The 20,536-nt window shown below is 39.9% G+C and overlaps 1 protein-coding gene and 1 long non-coding RNA gene across 5 annotated transcripts in view; both read right to left on the bottom strand.

Annotated features, from left to right (window-relative positions):
- The window catches only part of kiaa1549lb (KIAA1549-like b), a 196,258-nt gene that overhangs the window by 47,231 nt on the left and 128,491 nt on the right, over window positions 1-20,536 (bottom strand). For all 4 annotated transcript variants that reach the window (XM_084409249.1, XM_084409246.1, XM_084409247.1 and 1 more), the window contains one exon: window positions 1,666-1,798. In XM_084409249.1, the coding sequence (XP_084265375.1) occupies window positions 1,666-1,798 (133 nt within the window). The remainder of the gene's footprint in view (window positions 1-1,665; window positions 1,799-20,536) is intronic.
- LOC311290641 lies at window positions 11,118-15,258 on the bottom strand. Its single transcript, XR_014627427.1, has 4 exons — window positions 14,889-15,258; window positions 12,563-12,622; window positions 12,004-12,087; window positions 11,118-11,912 (listed from the first exon to the last, which is right to left on the bottom strand). It is a non-coding gene; the product is annotated as an uncharacterized lncRNA (long non-coding RNA).

Here is a 20,536-nt window from a genome sequence, read left to right as displayed (position 1 = left end):
CTCCAAAGTGGATAGGCTACATTTGAAAATACCATTTTCACGTTGTAGTTTGGACTGTGAAACCGGTGGTATTTTAAAACGATGACGTAAATTTAGTCATGTGACGCATATTGTACCAATAGATATTCATGTTTATACCAGTCTTGTGCCTGTTATGTGCTATTCACTTTAACACTGTTGCTACAAATATTCTACATTGCACACTCTTCATATCACAGTCCTGCAAAGATGACAGAATTTACTAACATTTGCTGTCCTGCGGCAATACATGAGAGTGGTTGCGTTTTAGACCAAACACATGGTGACTGCGTGCGACCTGGACTGCATCAGTGAAAGGTGAGATATTTTACTAAATAAAATGATCCTGTCAGAAGAATTGCGCAATAACTTGATTATTTATTTTTCCATCTGAATCATATCAGTGATCTTTTGTGGGGCTTTATGCATGCACAGTAAGGTGAATTTAGCGTTTTCAGACATTTTTTTTTAAAGTTTCTCATCCACACTGAAACGTCCGAAAACACCTGAAACCGCTAGTGTGGACAGAGAGCGTTTATAAACGAAAACGCCGTTTTCAGATGTATCCGGATTGATGTAGACATAGCCACAAACTGAAAGTCCAAACAAGCACTGACACGTGACAGTTATATTGATCCAAGTTCCCTTACAGCGGCTACTGTAATCAATAAAGCTATTTTTACACAGAGTCAGAATCCACATTAAGTACAGGGACACAGGTGAATCCACAACAGTATAACTCATATTATTGGACAAAGACAACGACTGTGTGGCTTTTTTTTTACTACTAAATGCTTAGAGGCCAATTTTCATGCTCAAAATAGGTAAGCTTGTTTTCAAATAAAACGTGTCAGCATGTTTACAATTGCTGAGAGGTGCACCCAGTCAGCATACTACAGTTAATTAAGATCTGGGACACGACTGTTTGTGTGCCGCTGACTCTGTCTTGATAATGTCACATGTAAGCTTCATGCTTACATGCTTTATACAATTATTTTATTTATTTTTTTGGTAAAGAAATAAGAATTTGTCAACATTTATTCCATTCTCCATTCCAAATCATAGTGACGAACATGCATCATGATTCAGATCACATTATGATTCTTCTTCCATTTAAAAAAATAAAGACCAGAGCTTTTTTACTTTATTAATTTTGCAATAAATAAATAAATCAGTCAGTCAATCAACAACAAACAACATTCTGAGTCTGCTTGCCTGTTCCAATATCTAGCCTACAATCCCCAGTAAGGTGGGAGTTTTGTCTTTTTTATTACTGTATTAGTCCAAGCGTTAAGTGTCCTGGCCACAGGGAAATCCAGGAGTATGAGGTATTGAGGGAATCCCCAGTTCTGCAGCAGGTCACCGCAATATAAAGTTAAGAAAACTAAACAACCGAGACATTTGTCATTATTTTTCTACCATATACAGCAGCATCTAACACTAAACTAACAAGCGTATCACAACCCACCCACAACCAAGAAAGGCCTTACAATATCATATGTAACTGTCTAGTATACATTTATGCATTTGGCAGATGCATTTATCCAAAGCACAACCTGTAGCTGACTCCATGCTCAGTCAGCTATTGAACCCTTTCCATTTGATATTGCTAATGCGTAATAATGCTTTTCACAAAAAAACACTCACATCATAGCCACTGTTACGGATCCCCTTTCTGGGTCTCTCTCTCATGACCAGAAGATCCATCTCTGTTCCTCCAGGACTGGGACTGTTTAGAGACTGTCTGCTGCGATGTGTGGGGTGACTCACCTGAGAGGGTCTGAAACCATCACAGACAGACACACACACATACATACAGTTTAGTACAATATCAAATTCTGCAAATACATCTGGACATATAAATATAAATGGTAATTTCTAGAGCCTACATATGCATGTGTGTATGTATGAGTTTGTCATGTCCATTGAAATAGATATTTATGTAAGGCAGTTTTCAACCAGGGATTTGCGGCCCCTATGGGGATTACAGCGGTCATGCAGTGTGTCTGCCAATTAATGTTTAATCACAAATCTTTTTTTTAAATTTTTTTTTTATTAAAACATTGATAAAAAAAAAATCTCATAGTCAAATTTTAATATAAGCACCCTCAAACGAATGTATAAAAGCACCCTCAGTTGATACTGTAATAATATAATTTTATTGGTGAAACAGATTTGGCAAACGCTCCAGTGCGTATTTGTTTTTGCACTCTGGAGAATGTCAAATGTTTTTCTTAACAACATGTTTTTGAAGCGGTGAGTAATGTAGCCAATCACAAACATGTTTGTTGAACTCTTGAATGCAATGGCCAACCAGAGGTGATAAAGTTAGAATCCACTCACTGCTGAAAACCCTGAGTTGCTGTTCAGTGCAGCGCTCTGCACACTCGCGAATTCTCTCATTAACAAACAAAGACAAAATGTAAGTAAGAGATTCATTATGCAGTGTAGACAAATTTATTGATTTTAATGGAACTTTGAGCGACTGAGATGATTGACAGCTTTTAAGTGATTGTAAATAGAGTGTTTTTTGCGTGCTTTCAAGGCTATATAACCCATTGAATAAAAGTTTTGTTTTTCATGCTGCTAAGAGCCAATTATATGCTTCAAAAATTTTAAAGTGACCTCTACATATAAATGCAGGATTCACTCTCGAAATTGCAATTGACAGTGATAACTAGCATGGGACGGGACAAAATATGACGTCAAAATAGATTAGCAGACTAATCAATTAATAGAAAAATATTTGTACCAATATATATATATATATTTTTTAAATCCATTCCAATTATTTGTAAAAGTAATGACTTGTAAATAGTCTTAAATGTCTCACTATTCATTGCTATTCCTGCTATGGTGTTATATACAAACCCAGCCTGCCACTGAACACACCCAATGTTGAGTGTTTGCCAGAGCCCAGCAACATGTCGCTGTCTTTGATGTTCCTGCCCTGCCTCCCACCTCCTCTGCCTGTTCTGTGTCAGCCAAGGAGGCCGTTCCTGATTTATCTGCCTGTCCCGTGTCGGCCATTCCTTAAGTTTCTGCCTATTCCGCACCAACTATAGATGCCTTTCCTGAATTATATGCCTGTCTTGTATCGGCCAAGGAGGCTGTTTGGTAACCCTCTGTCCACACTTCCCAGTTCTTCAGCCCTGTCTTCACTGTCTCAATCTGATCTCACTGTATCAGCCCTTTGTGTCCTTCTACACTGCCTACACCAAACATTGTTTATCCGCCTTGGGCTTCTAGTTTGCAAGCTTAGCCCTGGAGTGTTGACCCTCAAGCTCCGCCTATAACCCCCAGGCCCCTCACTTCACCTCAGTCTGTCGACCTTTCGGCGCCGCCTTGGATCCTTGCTCCCTTGGCTCCACCTGGGACCGTCGTCCCTACGACTCCACTGGGCTTCCTTGTCCCACTGGCCCTGCCTTGGTCTGACTTCTCCATAGACTTATGGGCCTTTATCGTTGACTCGTCCTTCCACCCCTGTGGCTCCGTCAGGCTCCTCCTTCCCTCCAGTTTTACCTCAGTCCTCCAATACCCTGGCTTCACCTTGGCCGCTTGTCCCTGCAACTCCAGCTTGGTCTCCAGAGCCTCTTCCACAAGCTCTGTCTCCATTAGTTGTCTCCATGGTTTCGCCTGTTATCCACCATGGCTCCTCCCTCCATCTACTCTGCCGTGGGCCTGTGTCCTGGTGTTCCTGCTGAGGGTTCCTCCCTGGCTCCTCCTGCCATTGTCTTTTCTCTGGCTTCTGCCTCTGTCATCTCCTCCCTGGTTTCTCCCACTGTTGTCTCCGCCCTGACTCCTGTGGTTGTCTATTGTTCCTGATCTGCATCATGTACCAAAGCCCCCTCCCTCAGTCAGGGTTATGTTAGGTTTGTCTGTGTTTAGGTTTTTGCATGCTTGCATGCTTGCCTGCCTGCCTGTCTGATTTCCTTGTGAGTTGCCTTGGTTACTTATTTGAGTTACACACCTGTCTAAGTGGTGTCCACAAAATAATATAGGGTTCATAGACAATTGGAAAAGTTTTTGGGGCAGACCTGAACTGTTGAAAAGAGATGGCATTCATCCCTCCTGGGATGGTGCTGCTCTTCTCTCTAGTAATATGGCACATAGTCTTAGAGCTCAAACATGACGATTTGGGGCTCAGGTCAGGAAGCAGACAGACTGGTTAAACCGACCGTCTGCTAGCTGTCTCACGTCACTGAGGTCAGATAAATCCCATCACATAGAGACTCTTTCACCTAGATATTATCATATAGAGACTGTGTCTGTTCCCCAAATTAGGAAATACAAAAAACTCCCTAACCCATTTAAGGGTAAAAATGTAATTGATGTTCAACAAATATAAAATATATATAATACAGATGAACAAATGATAAAGCTCGGGTTGCTGAATATTTTATCCCTTAATTCATGCATTAATGTTCTCATATAGGCTGAAAACATTGCAATCGTCATGCGTGCCTCAGTGTGTGTGAGTGTGTGGTAAATGAAACAGTGTGTCTACTCCATTCATTCACAGAGACACGCAGAACATGCATGATTCCTATTTAAATAGTCTTTATGCAGTTTAATATTCACAGACACTAGTCTATATCACAATGTTATTGAATTTTACTGACCTACTTTTCATCCAAGATCTGACAAATGCCGCGTTATACAGTAAATTCCGTTTTTATGCCTGGATTCTGCGATTCTGTCCGTGTTTTCCGCATTGCAGGAATCAAATCATATGGTCCTATGGCCTAGTTTTCACTTTTATGCCGATGATACTTAGCTCTATATCTCTTCGCGCCCCGACGAAACTTGCCAATTCAAGAAATTAACGGAATGCATAGCTGATATAAAAATTTGGATGACTACTAATTTTCTATTACTTAATTCTGAAAAAACAGAGTTTCTAATGATTGGACCAAACACCTCTGCACGTACTAACCTAGAATACTGTCTAACAATTGATTGCTGCTCTGTCAAGTCTTCGTCGTTGGTTAGGAACCTGGGTGTGCTCTTTGATACAATCTTTCATTTGAAAGCCACGTCTCTAGCATCTGAAAAACCGCATTCTTCCATCTTAAAATATATCTCTAGCATCTGAAAAAACGCATTCTTCCATCTTAAAATATATCTAAATTACGACATATGCTTTCAATGACATATGCTTTTTTTTTTTATTAAAACATTGATAAAAAAACATCTCAAAGTCAAATTTTTATATAAGCACCCTCAAACGAATGTATAAAAGCACCCTCAGTTGATACTGTAATATGTATACTGTAATACTGTAATGCTCCAGTGCGTATTTGTTTTTGCACTCTGGAGAACGTCAAATGTTTTTCTTTGTGTCCTTCTACACTGCCTACACCAAACATTGTTTATCCGCCTTGGGCTTCTAGTTTGCAAGCTTAGCCCTGGAGTGTTGACCCTCAAGCTCCGCCTATAACCCCCAGGCCCCTCACTTCACCTCAGTCTGTTGACCTTTCGGCGCTGCCTTGGATCCTTGCTCCAACGACGAAACTTGCCAATTCAAGAAATTAACGGAATGCATAGCTGATATAAACATTTGGATGACTACTAATTTTCTATTACTTAATTCTGAAAAAACTGAGTTTCTAATGATTGGACCAAACACCTCTGCACGTACTAACCTAGAATACTGTCTAACAATTGATTGCTGCTCTGTCAAGTCTTAGTCGTTGGTTAGGAACCTGGGTGTGCTCTTTGATACCAATCTTTCATTTGAAAGCCACGTCTCTAGCATCTGAAAAACCGCATTCTTCCATCTTAAAATATATCTCTAGCATCTGAAAAAACACATTCTTCCATCTTAAAATATATCTAAATTACGACATTAACTTTTCCGCATTTTTCATTGAAAGCATGTTCATGCTTTCATGGCCTCAAGGCTAGATTATTGTAATGCTCTAATGGGTGGTTGCCCTGCACGCATAATAAACAAACTACAGCTGGTCCAAAATGCAGCAGCTAGAGTTTTTACTAGAACCAGGAAGTATGACCATATTAACCCGGTTCTGTCAACACTGCATTGGCTCCTATTAAACACTGTATAAATGTTAAAATATTGCTGATTACTTACAAAGCACTAAATGGTTTAGCTCCCCAGTACTTGAGCGAGCTCTTAACGCATTATAGTCCTTCACGTCTATTGCGATCTCAAAACTCTGCCCAGTTGAAAATCAAAATCAACTGCTGGCGGTAGATCCGTTTCCTATTTAGTACCTAAACTCTGGAACAGTCTCCCTAACATTGTCCGGGAAGCAGACACACTCTGTCAGTTTAAATCTAGACTACAAACAAATCTCTTTAACCTGGCATACACATAGAAAATTATACATTCCTATTACTCAAATCAGTTAAATGATTATTAGGCTGCATAAAGTAGGTCAGCCAGAACTGGGAACACTTCCAATAACACCCGATGTACTCGTTACATCATAAGAAGAATGGCATCTACGCTAATGTTAGGCTTTCTGCTTATTCCGAGGTTTACTGTAATCAGCTGGATCCGGGCTGTATCCAGATCAGATGGTGGACCTGTAACTAGACACAACCACAACGCATGATGCAGTCAGCTGGATCCTTGCCGTATCCAAATCAGATGAAGGAGCTGCGTCTAGACACGACCACAACGCATCCCTGAAGTGTCAAAAGAGGTTGTGTCAACTAGACTCTCCCCTGTGATGGCCTCATCGACACAACAGCCATTGGCACTGATCCTCAACAAACCCGTCTCCATACCGGCGTGATGACTCCGATCTTAAACCAGATGGAACTGGATAATATTCTAATTGTTCCAATCCAATCTGACTTCTGACCTATAATGCTGCTTGAATCATAATCATACACTGTTGGTTCGTTGGCCAGAGGAGAACTGGCCCCCTGGATGAGCCTGGTTTCTCCCAAGGTTTTTTCTCCATTCTGCCACCTGATGGAGTTTTGGTTCCTTGCCACTGTTGCCTTTTTCGCCTTTTTTCACCTTTGTTGCCATTGGCTTTTGGCTTGCTAGTTGGAGATATTAAATTTAACATTTAATTTAATTTTCAACAATAATATTGATCTGCCTGCATTCATTGACACCATTATATGAGAACTGAACTGAATGAGCTGGAAGATGACATCACGGTTTTCTCCAGAGCGGCTATATATAAATTAACAAATTAATAACTTTTTTACAACAAAAATGAAACATCACTGAACTTATAAGCTGGACTATGATGCTGTTTTCTTCTGGAAACAAACTTTGTTGCAGTATTTTCCTGTTTTCTCTGTAAAGCTGCTTTGAAACAATTTGTATTGTAAAAAGCACTATATAAATACATGTGACTTGACTTGACCTTTTTGTGGTCGAGTTGTTCGTTATATTGATTCCTTCCTTTGTTGATTGATTGATTGATTGATTGATTGATTGATTGATTGATCAAAAAAGAAAGGGAAGCTAAATACAACATGGTGGACAACTACCAAATTCATTCATTCATTCATTCATTCATTCATTCATTCATTCATTCATTCATTCATTCATATCTTTTGCAAGGGCAACAGAACAAATTATTGAAGTTAGATTTTAAAGCTGTGCCAGTGATCCCTGGCAACTGAGGATTCATCAAATGGAAAGCTAGAAGCAGCAGAAAAATACGCCAAGATAGTGCCAATAGATACAAAAACTCAGACAAAACTCCAAAGTGAGGGCATTTTGGTCAGCTAATGAGACCGGGCAGAGGCTGTGCTAGATATCTGATACAGTCCTGTCTGTGACAGCGGCTTTTGTTTCTACTCCTGAACTCCAGGGCAAAGAACAACAGACATTTCTTAGCACACAATGTTTTCATCATCAAGGCTCATGATTGCTAACAGCTAGTCAACAAAGCTCACTGCACATTGATTATACTGGTCCTTTGGCAAATGATAGAAAAAGTCATCAACAGTCCAACTATATTATTTAGTTCAGCCAGAAATTAATTGTTAAAGCCTATCAATAAGTCACCTTTTTATAGCACTGTCAGGAGGACAAGGGTTGGGAACCATTGGTACAGTAAATCATTAGCCTGGATGCCAGCCGAACTTAGCCCCACCTACAACATTTGAGGTCGGGGAAGTTCAGTCTGAACATGATCCGTTGTGGAGCAACTATGCTCGAACCAGAGCTGTTCGATACCAATCAAATTGTCAGGGGGGGCTTTATACGATGATGGACAGATGATCAACAGTAACGTAATCATCCACGTCACCAAAGAGTGCTTGGGCTGAATTTGTTTAAAACAAAGATGACTGCCGCTGGTGAATTGAGATCTGTAGATTCTGCCATCATGTCTGTTATAGAAGATATCGGCAGCGCATTCATTTTAAAAGAGGAACAGAGAACCCCGATCAAGGCATTTGTCAATCGGAAAGATGTATGAAGAGCATACGTCACTTACTCTGTTTCTCTGATTGGTTGTAGGTCTATCCAATTGAGTGCAGAGGCATTTTCTTTCCTGGTTCGGCTAAAACACACCCCTTAATTACAGCCCAATGGAGCAGTATTAAGGGCCCTACACACCGGGACGAATATCGGCGCGCGTTATTCGCCAGCGTTTTTCAACGCGTTTTTTGTGTTCACACCCAAGCGATTTTCGCTGACGATGAGCCGAGTGAACATGCAAATTCATTCCCTGACATTAGATGGCGCTTAATGTAAAACAGAAACCACTCCATAACAATTCTCTTTTATCAAGATTTTTGTAGTCGCTGTCGCGTTTGTCATATAGTTCTTTATGTTCCGACACCAACGAGACCAGCAGCTCTACATTCATCTTGCCTTGCATCTTCCTCGTCTTATTTCTTCCCGGCAGTGTAGACGCTACTTGGTGTATATCTTCTTCGCCATTACGTACGTGTGCACGGCAAAACCGTTTGTGTTTGAGCGCCCCCAAGTTGTGTTTTACTGTAACTTCAGAAGCTCCAGACACGTGAGCAAAAGCGGCAATCTCATTGGTCGGATAGTTTTTGACGCGGTGCGTTCAAACCAAAAAAACGAACCCGAGGCGTTTTTTTAAAAATGACGCTTTTACGCGTGCCGTTTTTCGCGCCGGTGTGCACACTCACATTGGCGCCCTTTGTTTAGTCACGAGGCGTTAAACGTCGGCGAATATCGCGCGCGAAATTCGTCCCGGTGTGAACAGGCCTTTAGACTCATATTCTGACTAGAATCTGAGTATGATGACGCCATGCTAGTAAATCATAGTAGCATGCACAACATATGCAAAAACATAATTTTGATTAAATATGTTTTCAATACATCAAATGTTTTTTTTTATATATATATATATATTTGTAATTTGAGATAATATGTTGTAAATTTAATTGCTAGTAAACTAAAAATGTAACTCTGTGGTAACTATTAACCACTTTTGCTGGAAAATGATGGCATGAAAAAACATTTTCAGTTTACTATAATTGCTATTCTTCTTAACTTAATATTGGTTACAATTATTTATGGAACATGATGTTGTAGGGGTTCTGGTTTAATAAATAATCACAAAAAGATAATAATAATAACAATACATTTAAAATTTGAAAATACGTCATCTAGGCCTACTCCACTTTCCCGCATTTAAATTTGTGTTCTTTTAATTTAACCAAGAGGTCAAACTGTGGTTTAGAGCCATGCACTATTAGCGAAAAATTTATTTGCGCTTTCTGAACTTTGGTATGTAGCAGAATGCTTCAAAGTCTAGTGTAATTTCATTAAATAAATAAATGAATTAATTAATGAAAATTTTGCATTTACTTTTAACCAACTGGTGTCAAGGTGATTTGGATGTATGCAGTCATTTATTTGCCTTTCATTTTGAACATTACATCTATTGTTGTATCACTACAAACATCCTTCTGTGAAATGTTTTTTTTTTTTTTTTTCTTAATCTGTTTTAATTCTGTTTTATATTTCTTGTACTGCACTTTGGTTTCAACATCTGTTGTTTTAAAATGTGCTTTGTAAATCAATAAACTAAACTAAACTTTCAAATGAATGCAACCCCCTGTAAAAAATAATAAAATAAATAAGTAAGAGTTCTTCACTACTTCAATACATCTTTACTGCCCGGATTCACAGAAGGCTTAAGCATAGTACCAGACTAAAATGCATGTTTGAGTTGTCTGAACTGAAAGCATATTGCGCTGACATATATCAAAATATGTCAGTTCCATTGTTTTGCCTCAAGATGCACAACATAAATGTTTTTCTTTTCTAAGGCATGTTTATAAAAGCTACTTAAATGCCCTATTTTAACTGAGACCTACTACTGGCTTAATCTAAGCCCTGTCTGTGAAACCACCCTGGTGAAAAAAAAATAAAAATAAAAAAATGCTAAGTATAATTGCAGCCAGACTAATTACCAGTACCAACTTGAAGTGTGCTATTTAAAAAAAAAAAAAAAAAATTGTTGTACTAAGTACATTTTAGTAGTAATTAAATTGTAGTGAAGCATACCTTTACATGTATTTAGTGTACTTTTGTGTACTAAATTGGAACAACTTTAAGTATACTTAGTATACTTTAAGTATATGCCTGTGTAGGGACTAATTACAAATTCAACTAATTACAAATTCATTATGAGTGTCTTCGAAACATACAAGCAATATACCCAGGTGAAAAAGAAATATATTTAAATTGTACTATACTAAGTGCGTATTAAACAACTTCAAGTATATTAAGTGTATTTCAAGATATGCTTAAGATAAATTTTAAGTTATTTGCACTATATTTTAATATATTAAATTGTGCTAAAATGGAACCACTTCAAGTACATTTAGTGCATTTAAGTGCATTTTTTTACAGTTCATTTCAAATATACTTTCATGTCTTAAACTAGTTATAATATATTTGAAGCTTAATTTTAATGTACTTCAAGAACATTTAAATAGCATTTCAGCTCATTAAAAATTGATTAGCATTACACTAATAGTTTATTATAAAGCTATTTTATTCAGTATTCAAAATGGTATATTAAAAGTGCAAAAATTGAATATAATGTTAAGACATACACAGACTTTGAAATCAAGAAAACTTTAATATAGTATCTTGTTGTGTACATTGCAAAATAAATACATAAGAGTACATTAATAAAGTACAGCAGCATGTATAATCTCTTGAACAAAATACATTATAACAAAGATCAGTGAAATGTAAGCTTAGCGTTAAGTTCTGCCAGGAAGACTCAATCAGCGCATCATGATTTAACTCACTTCTAACCAATCATGTGTTAACACTCGCAGTATAAAAGAATGGTACTTACATCCGTCTGAGTTCGAAGATACTGACGGCGCCAATTACCTCCATCCTCCCCAACCACCTCCAAGATGGTCCTTTCCCTCCATCCTCCCCACCACCACCAGGATGGTCCCTTCCTTTACCTCCAGGGGGTCGGCTGCGCCCCTGCCTTCATCTTCAGGCGGGATTAGCAGATTCCGTTACCCTCGCATTGCTTGCTAAGGACGGGGCCTACGCCAAAGACTATGCTTGCTGAGCTATTAATAAATTTACTCTTGTTATATCATTTTATCTCCCGAGTCTTTCTGGTAGAAATACATTTCAGTTATACCTGTATTACTGAAAAGTACACTATGAATATTACATCACTAAATAAATAAGCATCACAATGCAATTTTCTGAAAAAATTAAAATAAAAGTTATGGAAAAACAATGTGCAGAAGTGATTAATGCATTATTTACAAACTTAGGCCTACAAATGGCTGAATCAAAGAAACAGAAGAGTTTGAATGTCACATCTTCATCTTCAAGTGGACGATCACTTCTTTGAGTACGACTCATTTTCTGCAACTGAGGGCTTGTGGTTCAGACACTGTAGTATTTGAAGACTGCTTTATCACAGGATCTGTGAAAGGGAAGAAGAATTTCCATGTTTGAATATATGTATAATAATTTGCATAGAAATGCATTAGAATTCCATTGACTTCTCAGTTTACCTTTCAAAGCTTTGACTATATCCTCATCAAGCTGGACATGAGTGTCAATTTTTATCCTCTTGTCTGTCGTCACTATACAGCACTCTATGAGTTACATTGAACATGAGATTAGAAGAAGCACAACACAACTTACAGTGAGCAAAGTTCAATGAAAAAGTCACTGATATAGTTATTTGCAGCAATAAAGCAACCTGTGAGTATTTGAGGGTATGTTGTATATTGATAATTGTGGTTTATTTAAACCTAGGGTATTTCCCATTAATGTGTCTATTGTGGCCATGCTAACATGCACTCTTAATCTCTGTTGCAAAGATTTAAGAGAATTAGAAGTTGTGCAAAATATTGTATGCCAGGACAACTAGGACAAGTGACTTGCAGCTTTACTAAAAAAACAAACAATTAAATAAACTGAATTTTACATGAATGACTCAAAGGCAGCACAAATTAGACACCTGAAATGGACACATTGCTAACATTTCCCTAACTGTCAATCAACTTTCAATAGACCTGATTCAAAAATCTATATAACAGAGGTGATGTGAGATTAAACCATACTTACTACTCTCTTCTTTGCTTGTCTCTGCACTCAGATTTCAGTTTTTCTTCTATAGCAGGTGGTCTGAAAAACAACAAATATTAGCCTAATATTTAAAAAAAAGAGAGAGATTTTATATATATATGTATATATATATATATATATATATATATATATATATATATATATATATATATACACATACACTCACCTAAAGGATTATTAGGAACACCTGTTCAATTTCTCATTAATGCAATTATCTAATCAACCAATCACATGGCAGTTGCTTCAATGCATTTAGGGGTGTGGTCCTGGTCAAGACAATCTCCTGAACTCCAAACTGAATGTCAGAATGGGAAAGAAAGGTGATTTAAGCAATTTTGAGCGTGGCATGGTTGTTGGTGCCAGACGGGCCGGTCTGAGTATTTCACAATCTGCTCAGTTACTGGGATTTTCACGCACAACCATTTCTAGGGTTTACAAAGAATGGTGTGAAAAGGGAAAAACATCCAGTATGCAGCAGTCCTGTGGGCGAAAATGCCTTGTTGATGCTAGAGGTCAGAGGAGAATGGGCCGACTGATTCAAGCTGATAGAAGAGCAACTTTGACTGAAATAACCACTCGTTACAACCGAGGTATGCAGCAAAGTATTTGTGAAGCCACAACACGCACAACCTTGAGGCGGATGGGCTACAACAGCAGAAGACCCCACCGGGTACCACTCATCTCCACTACAAATAGGAAAAAGAGGCTACAATTTGCACGAGCTCACCAAAATTGGACAGTTGAAGAGTGGAAAAATGTTGCCTGGTCTGATGAGTCTCGATTTTCTGTTGAGACATTCAGATGGTAGAGTCAGAATTTGGCGTAAACAGAATGAGAAAATGGATCCATCATGCCTTGTTACCACTGTGCAGGCTGGTGGTGGTGGTGTAATGGTGTGGGGGATGTTTTCTTGGCACACTTTAGGCCCCTTAGTGCCAATTGGGCATCGTTTAAATGCCACGGCCTATCTGAGCATTGTTTCTGACCATGGCCATCCCTTTATGACCACCATGTACCCATCCTCTGATGGCTACTTCCAGCAGGATAATGCACCATGTCACAAAGCTCGAATCATTTCAAATTGGTTTCTTGAACATGACAATGAGTTCACTGTACTAAAATGGCCCCCACAGTCACCAGATCTCAACCCAATAGAGCAGTGGTTCTAAATTCCAGTCCTCGTGACCCACTGCTCTGCACATTTTGTAGGTCTCTCTTATCTGACACACTCAGTTCAGTTCATGGAGTCTCTCCTAATGAGCTGATGATCTGGTTCAGGTGTGTTAAATAAGGGAGACATACAAAATGTGCAGAGCAGTGGGTCACGAGGACTGGAATTGAGAACCACTGCAATAGAGCATCTTTGGGATGTGGTGGAACGGGAGCTTCGTGCCCTGGATGTGCATCCCACAAATCTCCATCAACTGCAAGATGCTATCCTATCAATATGGGCCAACATTTCTAAAGAATGCTTTCAGCACCTTGTTGAATCAATGCCACGTAGAATTAAGGCAGTTCTGAAGGCGAAAGGGGGTCAAACACAGTATTAGTATGGTGTTCCTAATAATCCTTTAGGTGAGTGTATATATATATATATGGCAGGCAAATTATGATGAATGATTTGTTTTCTTTTTAAGAATGACATGTGAGTACAATGTACAATGTGCTGAGTACAATGTACTTGGTGGGTAGCCAAAACCCTTCACAGACTCTTATAAGCATCCCTTTTAACAATGTAATCTTTGTTCTTATTTGTAATTAGAAATATATATTAGAAAGTAATCAAAAAGACAATAAGGTTGTCAAGCTTGAACAAATATAAACACCAATCAACACACACTACCATAATTGGCTGGTCAGCTCAAGACGAAGTAACTTTATGTTCATAACATGCTTTTTTCAAAGATCATTTACATCATAATAATGAAGCCAAATTCTTCAGGAAATCAGAAATAAATACACAGCTTCATTTTGCAAATAAAAATAATGTTAATGTAATGTTGTACATGTTATAATGACTAATTCTGTTTTTTTTGCAGATGCATTGGACAATAGTTATAGTTATTTTAAAACAGACAAATGTCTCCACATAGATTTTAAACAGATTTATCAAAGACTTTAGACTTTGACTATATACCCAGTGCTGAAGTTGCTAGAAATCAGTGTCAGCATCATGTTACAGCGGTTAACATCAGTATTCCAAGTATAAGTCATATTAGCAAATGCATAGCAGACCTATCCACCTAGGAAAAAAAAAAACTAAACAGTGAGCTATTTATTTATGCAAATGGGAACTAAAACTTACCAGTAACTTCTGAGGGCAGTATCTTCATCTCTTCGAGTCTGCTTCAACTTCGACTTGAAAAGCTTGGCTCTGATTGGTCAAATTGAATGTAGCTTAACTGAAAAAGACGTGCTGTTACCCTTTGTTAAAAATACAACTGGCACAGACAAGTAACGTTAATGTAATAAAAATCTTACCTAGAATCACAATATAATGAGGTTCCAAATGTCGTACGCCATGCAAACTTGAAGAAGCTGGGTAAAACAACACTACGTTTTCTATTAAATAATAATAAAAATTAACTAAGCATTTATTACCAAAGTACTTGTAGTGTACTTTTTTAAAAGTATGCTTGTGTTTAGCATATTTCTTAAAAGTGTAACTAAGCATATTTATTACCAATGTACTTATAGTACACATTTTAGACATATATTAAAAGTATGCTTGTGTTTAGCATATTTCAAAAGTGTAACTAAGCATATATATATATATATATATATATATATATATATATATATATATATATATATATATATTACCAATGTACTTATAGTATACTTTTAGAAATATATTGAAATGCAATTCAATATATTTTTAATGCACTTCAAATAAGCATGTTGGGAATACAAATTACAAACATACTACTTGAATTTCAAGTATATTTAATACATTTGATACCACATTGTCACAGTGTGGTGCAGGCAGACAAAGAGGAGTCAAAAGTTCCAATACAAACTTTTACTTACAATATAATTCAAACAGGTACAGACAGGCAGAAGGTTCACACACACTTAATAGGACTGAGAACGGACGATGAACAGGGCAAAACACTGGGCTTAAATAAATGGGGAAACAGATCAGGAAACCGAGACACAGCTGACAAGACTAACGAGGTAAACAGGTGTGACAGATGAACTAATGAGGGTTACCAAGGAAACAGATGAGTGGAGGGAAAACAGAACAAAGGAAGGAAGACCAGGGTGGAGCCGGAGAACCGACGAGCCCAGGCTCTGGCGACTGAGGTGCAGGCGGGACACAGAAGGGCGCGGTGGAGTCAGAGAGAGTGAGGACCAAGGAGGAACAGAAGGGAGTGAGGAGTCCAATGGAGCCGGGGGGACGAAGGGATGAGACGGAGCTAGAGGAGTGCAGTCCAGAGGCGAGGGTAGGTCGACGAGTGACCAAGGTGGATCCGGGGGGATGAGGGAGCCTGGCGAAACTGATGAACTGATGGGCCATGGTGGAGCTGAGGGAGGTAGGAGCCAAGGTTGAGGTGATGGATCGACGGGCAGAGGTAGAGTCCTGGTCGCGGAGGTTGGAGGCGGAGACCGGGGATCCACCGACCAGGCTGGAGCTGCAGGCTGGCAGACCCACGCAACTGCACCTCTCCGAAGGTGGTTTGAAGAGTTGAGGGGCTGACAGGCAGTGGCAGAAGAAGGGTTGAGAGGTGGTAGATGGGAGGTGGGAGAGGGAGGCTCGGGGACAGAAGACTCTGGACGGGCGGTCTCGGTGGGACGAGACTCTGGAACGGGGACTGGAACAGGTCTGGGAATTTGGATAGTCCTTGGGGCAGGAACAGGTCTGGGAACATGGACAGTCCTTGGGGCAGGAACAGGTCTAGGAACAGAACGGGGAACAGGAATCGGCGTGGTGAGGCCATTCTGACTGAGGGCTCAGGAGGTGAGGCGGCGGCCATCTTGGCTGAGGGCTCAGGCGGCAAAGTGGCGGCCATCTTGGCTGAGGGCTCAGGCGGCGAGGCGGTGGCCATCTTGGCTGAAGGCTCAGGCCGCGAGGTGGTGGCCATCTTGGCTGAAGACAAGGGCATTACGTGATGAAGCTCAGGCTAGTCAGGCATGGCGCGAAAAAGCCTTGGGTCTGACTGTGTTCCGGATTGAGGCACGATGCTCTCCAGACACCAGATGACGATCTCCCTCCAATCCAGTCCGGTGGTGTCTGGGAGGTCAATAGGATGGTTAAATGTGGCCCCAATCCAGAACAAGGTACTCAGGCTCACATCATCGAGGGTGCTGGTGACAGCAAGGCGGCAAAAGTCCTTTGTAAAGGAAAAAAACTTTTGCTCTCCTGAGCCATGATGATAATTTTTACACTATCATCCATTTTGACCGGTCCGTTCTTCTGTCACGGTGTGGTGCAGGCAGAAGAAGATGAAGAGGAGTCAAAAGTTCCAATACAAACTTTTACTTCAACAGGTACATTCTTTTAATTCAAACAGGTACGGACAGGATATAGCCCACATTTTCAGTTGTTTATTTATATTGCGACATTGCTGAATTGAAGATCTGACCAACAACAAAAACGGATCCAGCAGCAGTTCAGATCCTCCTTCTCTCCCATGGGAATCTGTCCCTTGAGGAGCACAAACAGGTTTCATTATCTACCCTCCTTCACTATGATGGCAACAGCCTCTGAGTGCATTTCTGGGCAGGTCTAAATCAACAGACAAATGCGTGCCTGTCTAGAGACTGCCCTCAAGGCACAGTCCACAATTACATAAAGAGGGTATTACATCTGTACGGATCCTCCAACACCATCGGTGAGAGTGAGGCCAGCTTGCATCTGCTGTTGCCATGCCCCCAACAGAGCACAACACGACAGAGCCAACCACAGACCCAATATATATACTGTATATATGTATATATATATATATATACAGTGAGGAAAATAAGTATTTGAACACCCTGCTATTTTGCAAGCTCTCCCACTTAGAAATCATGGAGGGGTCTGAAATTGTCATCGTAGGTGCATGTCCACTTTGAGAGACATAATCTAAAAAAAACAATCCAGAAATCACAATGTATGATTTTTTTACTATTTATTTGTATGATACAGCTGCAAATAAGTATTTGAACACCTGAGAAAATCAATGTTAATATTTGGTACAGTAGCCTTTGTTTGCAATTACAGAGGTCAAACGTTTCCTGTAGTTTTTCACCAGGTTTGCACACACTGCAGGAGGGATTTTGGCCCACTCCTCCACACAGATCTTCTCTGGATCAGTCAGGTTTCTGGGCTGTCGCTGAGAAACACGGAGCTTGAGCTCCCTCCAAAGATTCTCTATTGGGTTTAGGTCTGGAGACTGGCTAGGCCACGCCAGAACCTTGATATGCTTCTTACAGAGCCACTCCTTGGTTATCCTGGCTGTGTGCTTCGGGTCATTGTCATGTTGGAAGACCCAGCCTCGACCCATCTTCAATGCTCTAACTGAGGGAAGGAGGTTGTTCCCCAAAATCTCGCAATACATGGCCCCGGTCATCCTCTCCTTAATACAGTGCAGTCGCCCTGTCCCATGTGCAGAAAAACACCCCCAAAGCATGATGCTACCACCCCCATGCTTCACAGTAAGGGATGGTGTTCTTGGGATGGTACTCATCATTCTTCTTCCTCCAAACACGTTTAGTGGAATTATGACCAAAAAGTTCTATTTTGGTCTCATCTGACCACATGACTTTCTCCCATGACTCCTCTGGATCATCCAAATGGTCATTGGCAAACTTAAGACGGGCCTTGACATGTGCTGGTTTAAGCAGGGGAACCTTCCGTGCCATGCATGATTTCAAACCATGACGTCTTAGTGTATTACCAACAGTAACCTTGGAAACGGTGGTCCCAGCTCTTTTCAGGTCATTGACCAGCTCCTCCCGTGTAGTTCTGGGCTGATTTCTCACCTTTTTTTAGGATCATTGAGACCCCACGAGGTGAGATCTTGCATGGAGCCCCAGTCCGAGGGAGATTGACAGTCATGTTTAGCTTCTTCCATTTTCTAATGATTGCTCCAACAGTGGACCTTTTTTCACCAAGCTGCTTGGCAATTTCCCCGTAGCCCTTTCCAGCCTTGTGGAGGTGTACAATTTTGTCTCTAGTGTCTTTGGACAGCTCTTTGGTCTTGGCCATGTTAGTAGTTGGATTCTTACTGATTGTATGGGGTGGACAGGTGTCTTTATGCAGCTAACGACCTCAAACAGGTGCATCTAATTTAGGATAATAAATGGAGTGGAGGTGGACATTTTAAAGGCAGACTAACAGGTCTTTGAGGGTCAGAATTCTAGCTGATAGACAGGTGTTCAAATACTTATTTGCAGCTGTATCATACAAATAAATAGTTAAAAAATCATATATTGTGATTTCTGGATTTTATTTTTTTTGATTATGTCTCTCACAGTGGACATGCACCTACGATGACAATTTCAGACCCCTCCATGATTTCCAAGTGGGAGAACTTGCAAAATAGCAGGGTGTTCAAATACTTATTTTCCTCACTGTATATATACAGGGGTTAAAGTGGGCCGGAACGGTCCGGAACTGCGTTCCGGCACCTCAGATAAATTAATAAATAAATAGATTCATTAATATCAATGATAGCGCGATGGTAGGGTATTGATGGTTGGCAAACACGCTTCCCGACGTTATGTTTTCAGTCACGGCTCTCCTGTCTGATTTGAGTGCATCTACGCCGCTTCACGCATTCAGACAAAGTCCTTCCTCCCTCCCCGCTGAACGCCAGCGATTACTAATGCCTGAAATGCACTCGGTGGTTGAGCGCGGTAAAGTTAGTTTTAGGTTCGATATTCGTCGGACATTTGTTTGCCCTTGCCAATGTATAGGGTCGGCAGTCTTACAAAGATATCAATAGCAGGATTAGTTTTCACATTATGTAAGCATTGTTATTAAACATTAAATATTCATTCAAAATCACCTACGTGCGTTAATGCTGCATATTTATACCTGAGCTTTGACGCGTTTCCACAGCGCATGATGCCTAAGGGAACGTCTGCCAATTCCACCCACGGCGGTAAACCCCAGCCTATAATTTGTATTATTTTAAATTACTTTTAACATTTAAAAACAGACGTTTTCAAATTCCAAAGCTTGTAGAAGGTTCCTATTGGCAATGCTGACTTAGGCTACAGCTTTCCTGGTAGCCTTGAGTCAATTAACTTGTCTCAGAAAATGATTAATAAAAACATATGAATATCAGTTGAGTTCACTTTCTTCACTGACACAGACGAAAATGAAAAGATTATCAGTCAAAGTTCTGCATTAGGAGGGGAAGAAATAGGGCAGGATAAGGAGACTGAGAGAAAAAGAAAAATGAAGATGAGGAGAGAGCAGGTATTGACAAATAATCGAATGCCCACTGACATGGTTTTAAAGCTATTTCTTATCCATTTTTGAATAAAAAAAATTGCACATATGTAGGTCAGAGAAATCCAAATTTTCTTGGGGGAGCATGCCCACAAACCCCCCTAACTACCTCACATTTGAATGCCCGTGTCTGTGGGTGGGCTGTGGATGGTATATGGGCTGGTGTAGCAGTGCCAGGGCTGAATTTTTGTCCCAGTCCATTTTCAGCCCAGTCAATTTTAACATAGTATCGTCATCATATCAGTGTAGATGTAGATGGACCAAAATAAAAATAAAAACATTCACATATCAAGTAAATAAGTATTGTGATAGTTAGTGCCACAGTGACACTCTTGTTCAAAAAAGTATTGCACGATACTCAATATGTTGTCCCACGGTGAGTCATTTCCCCTGTTGCACCCTACACAAAATTTGAGGGTTCCCCCACCTGCCAAATCCCACTTTAACCACTGTATATATAATGTTGATATATGTGTGTGTGTGTGTGTGTGTGTGTGTGTGTGTGTGTG

The sequence above is a fragment of the Rutilus rutilus genome, assembly GCF_951802725.1.
Source record: "Rutilus rutilus genome assembly, chromosome: 5".
Classification (NCBI taxonomy): Eukaryota; Metazoa; Chordata; class Actinopteri; order Cypriniformes; family Leuciscidae; genus Rutilus; species Rutilus rutilus.
This window is presented reverse-complemented; position numbering and strand designations above follow the sequence as displayed.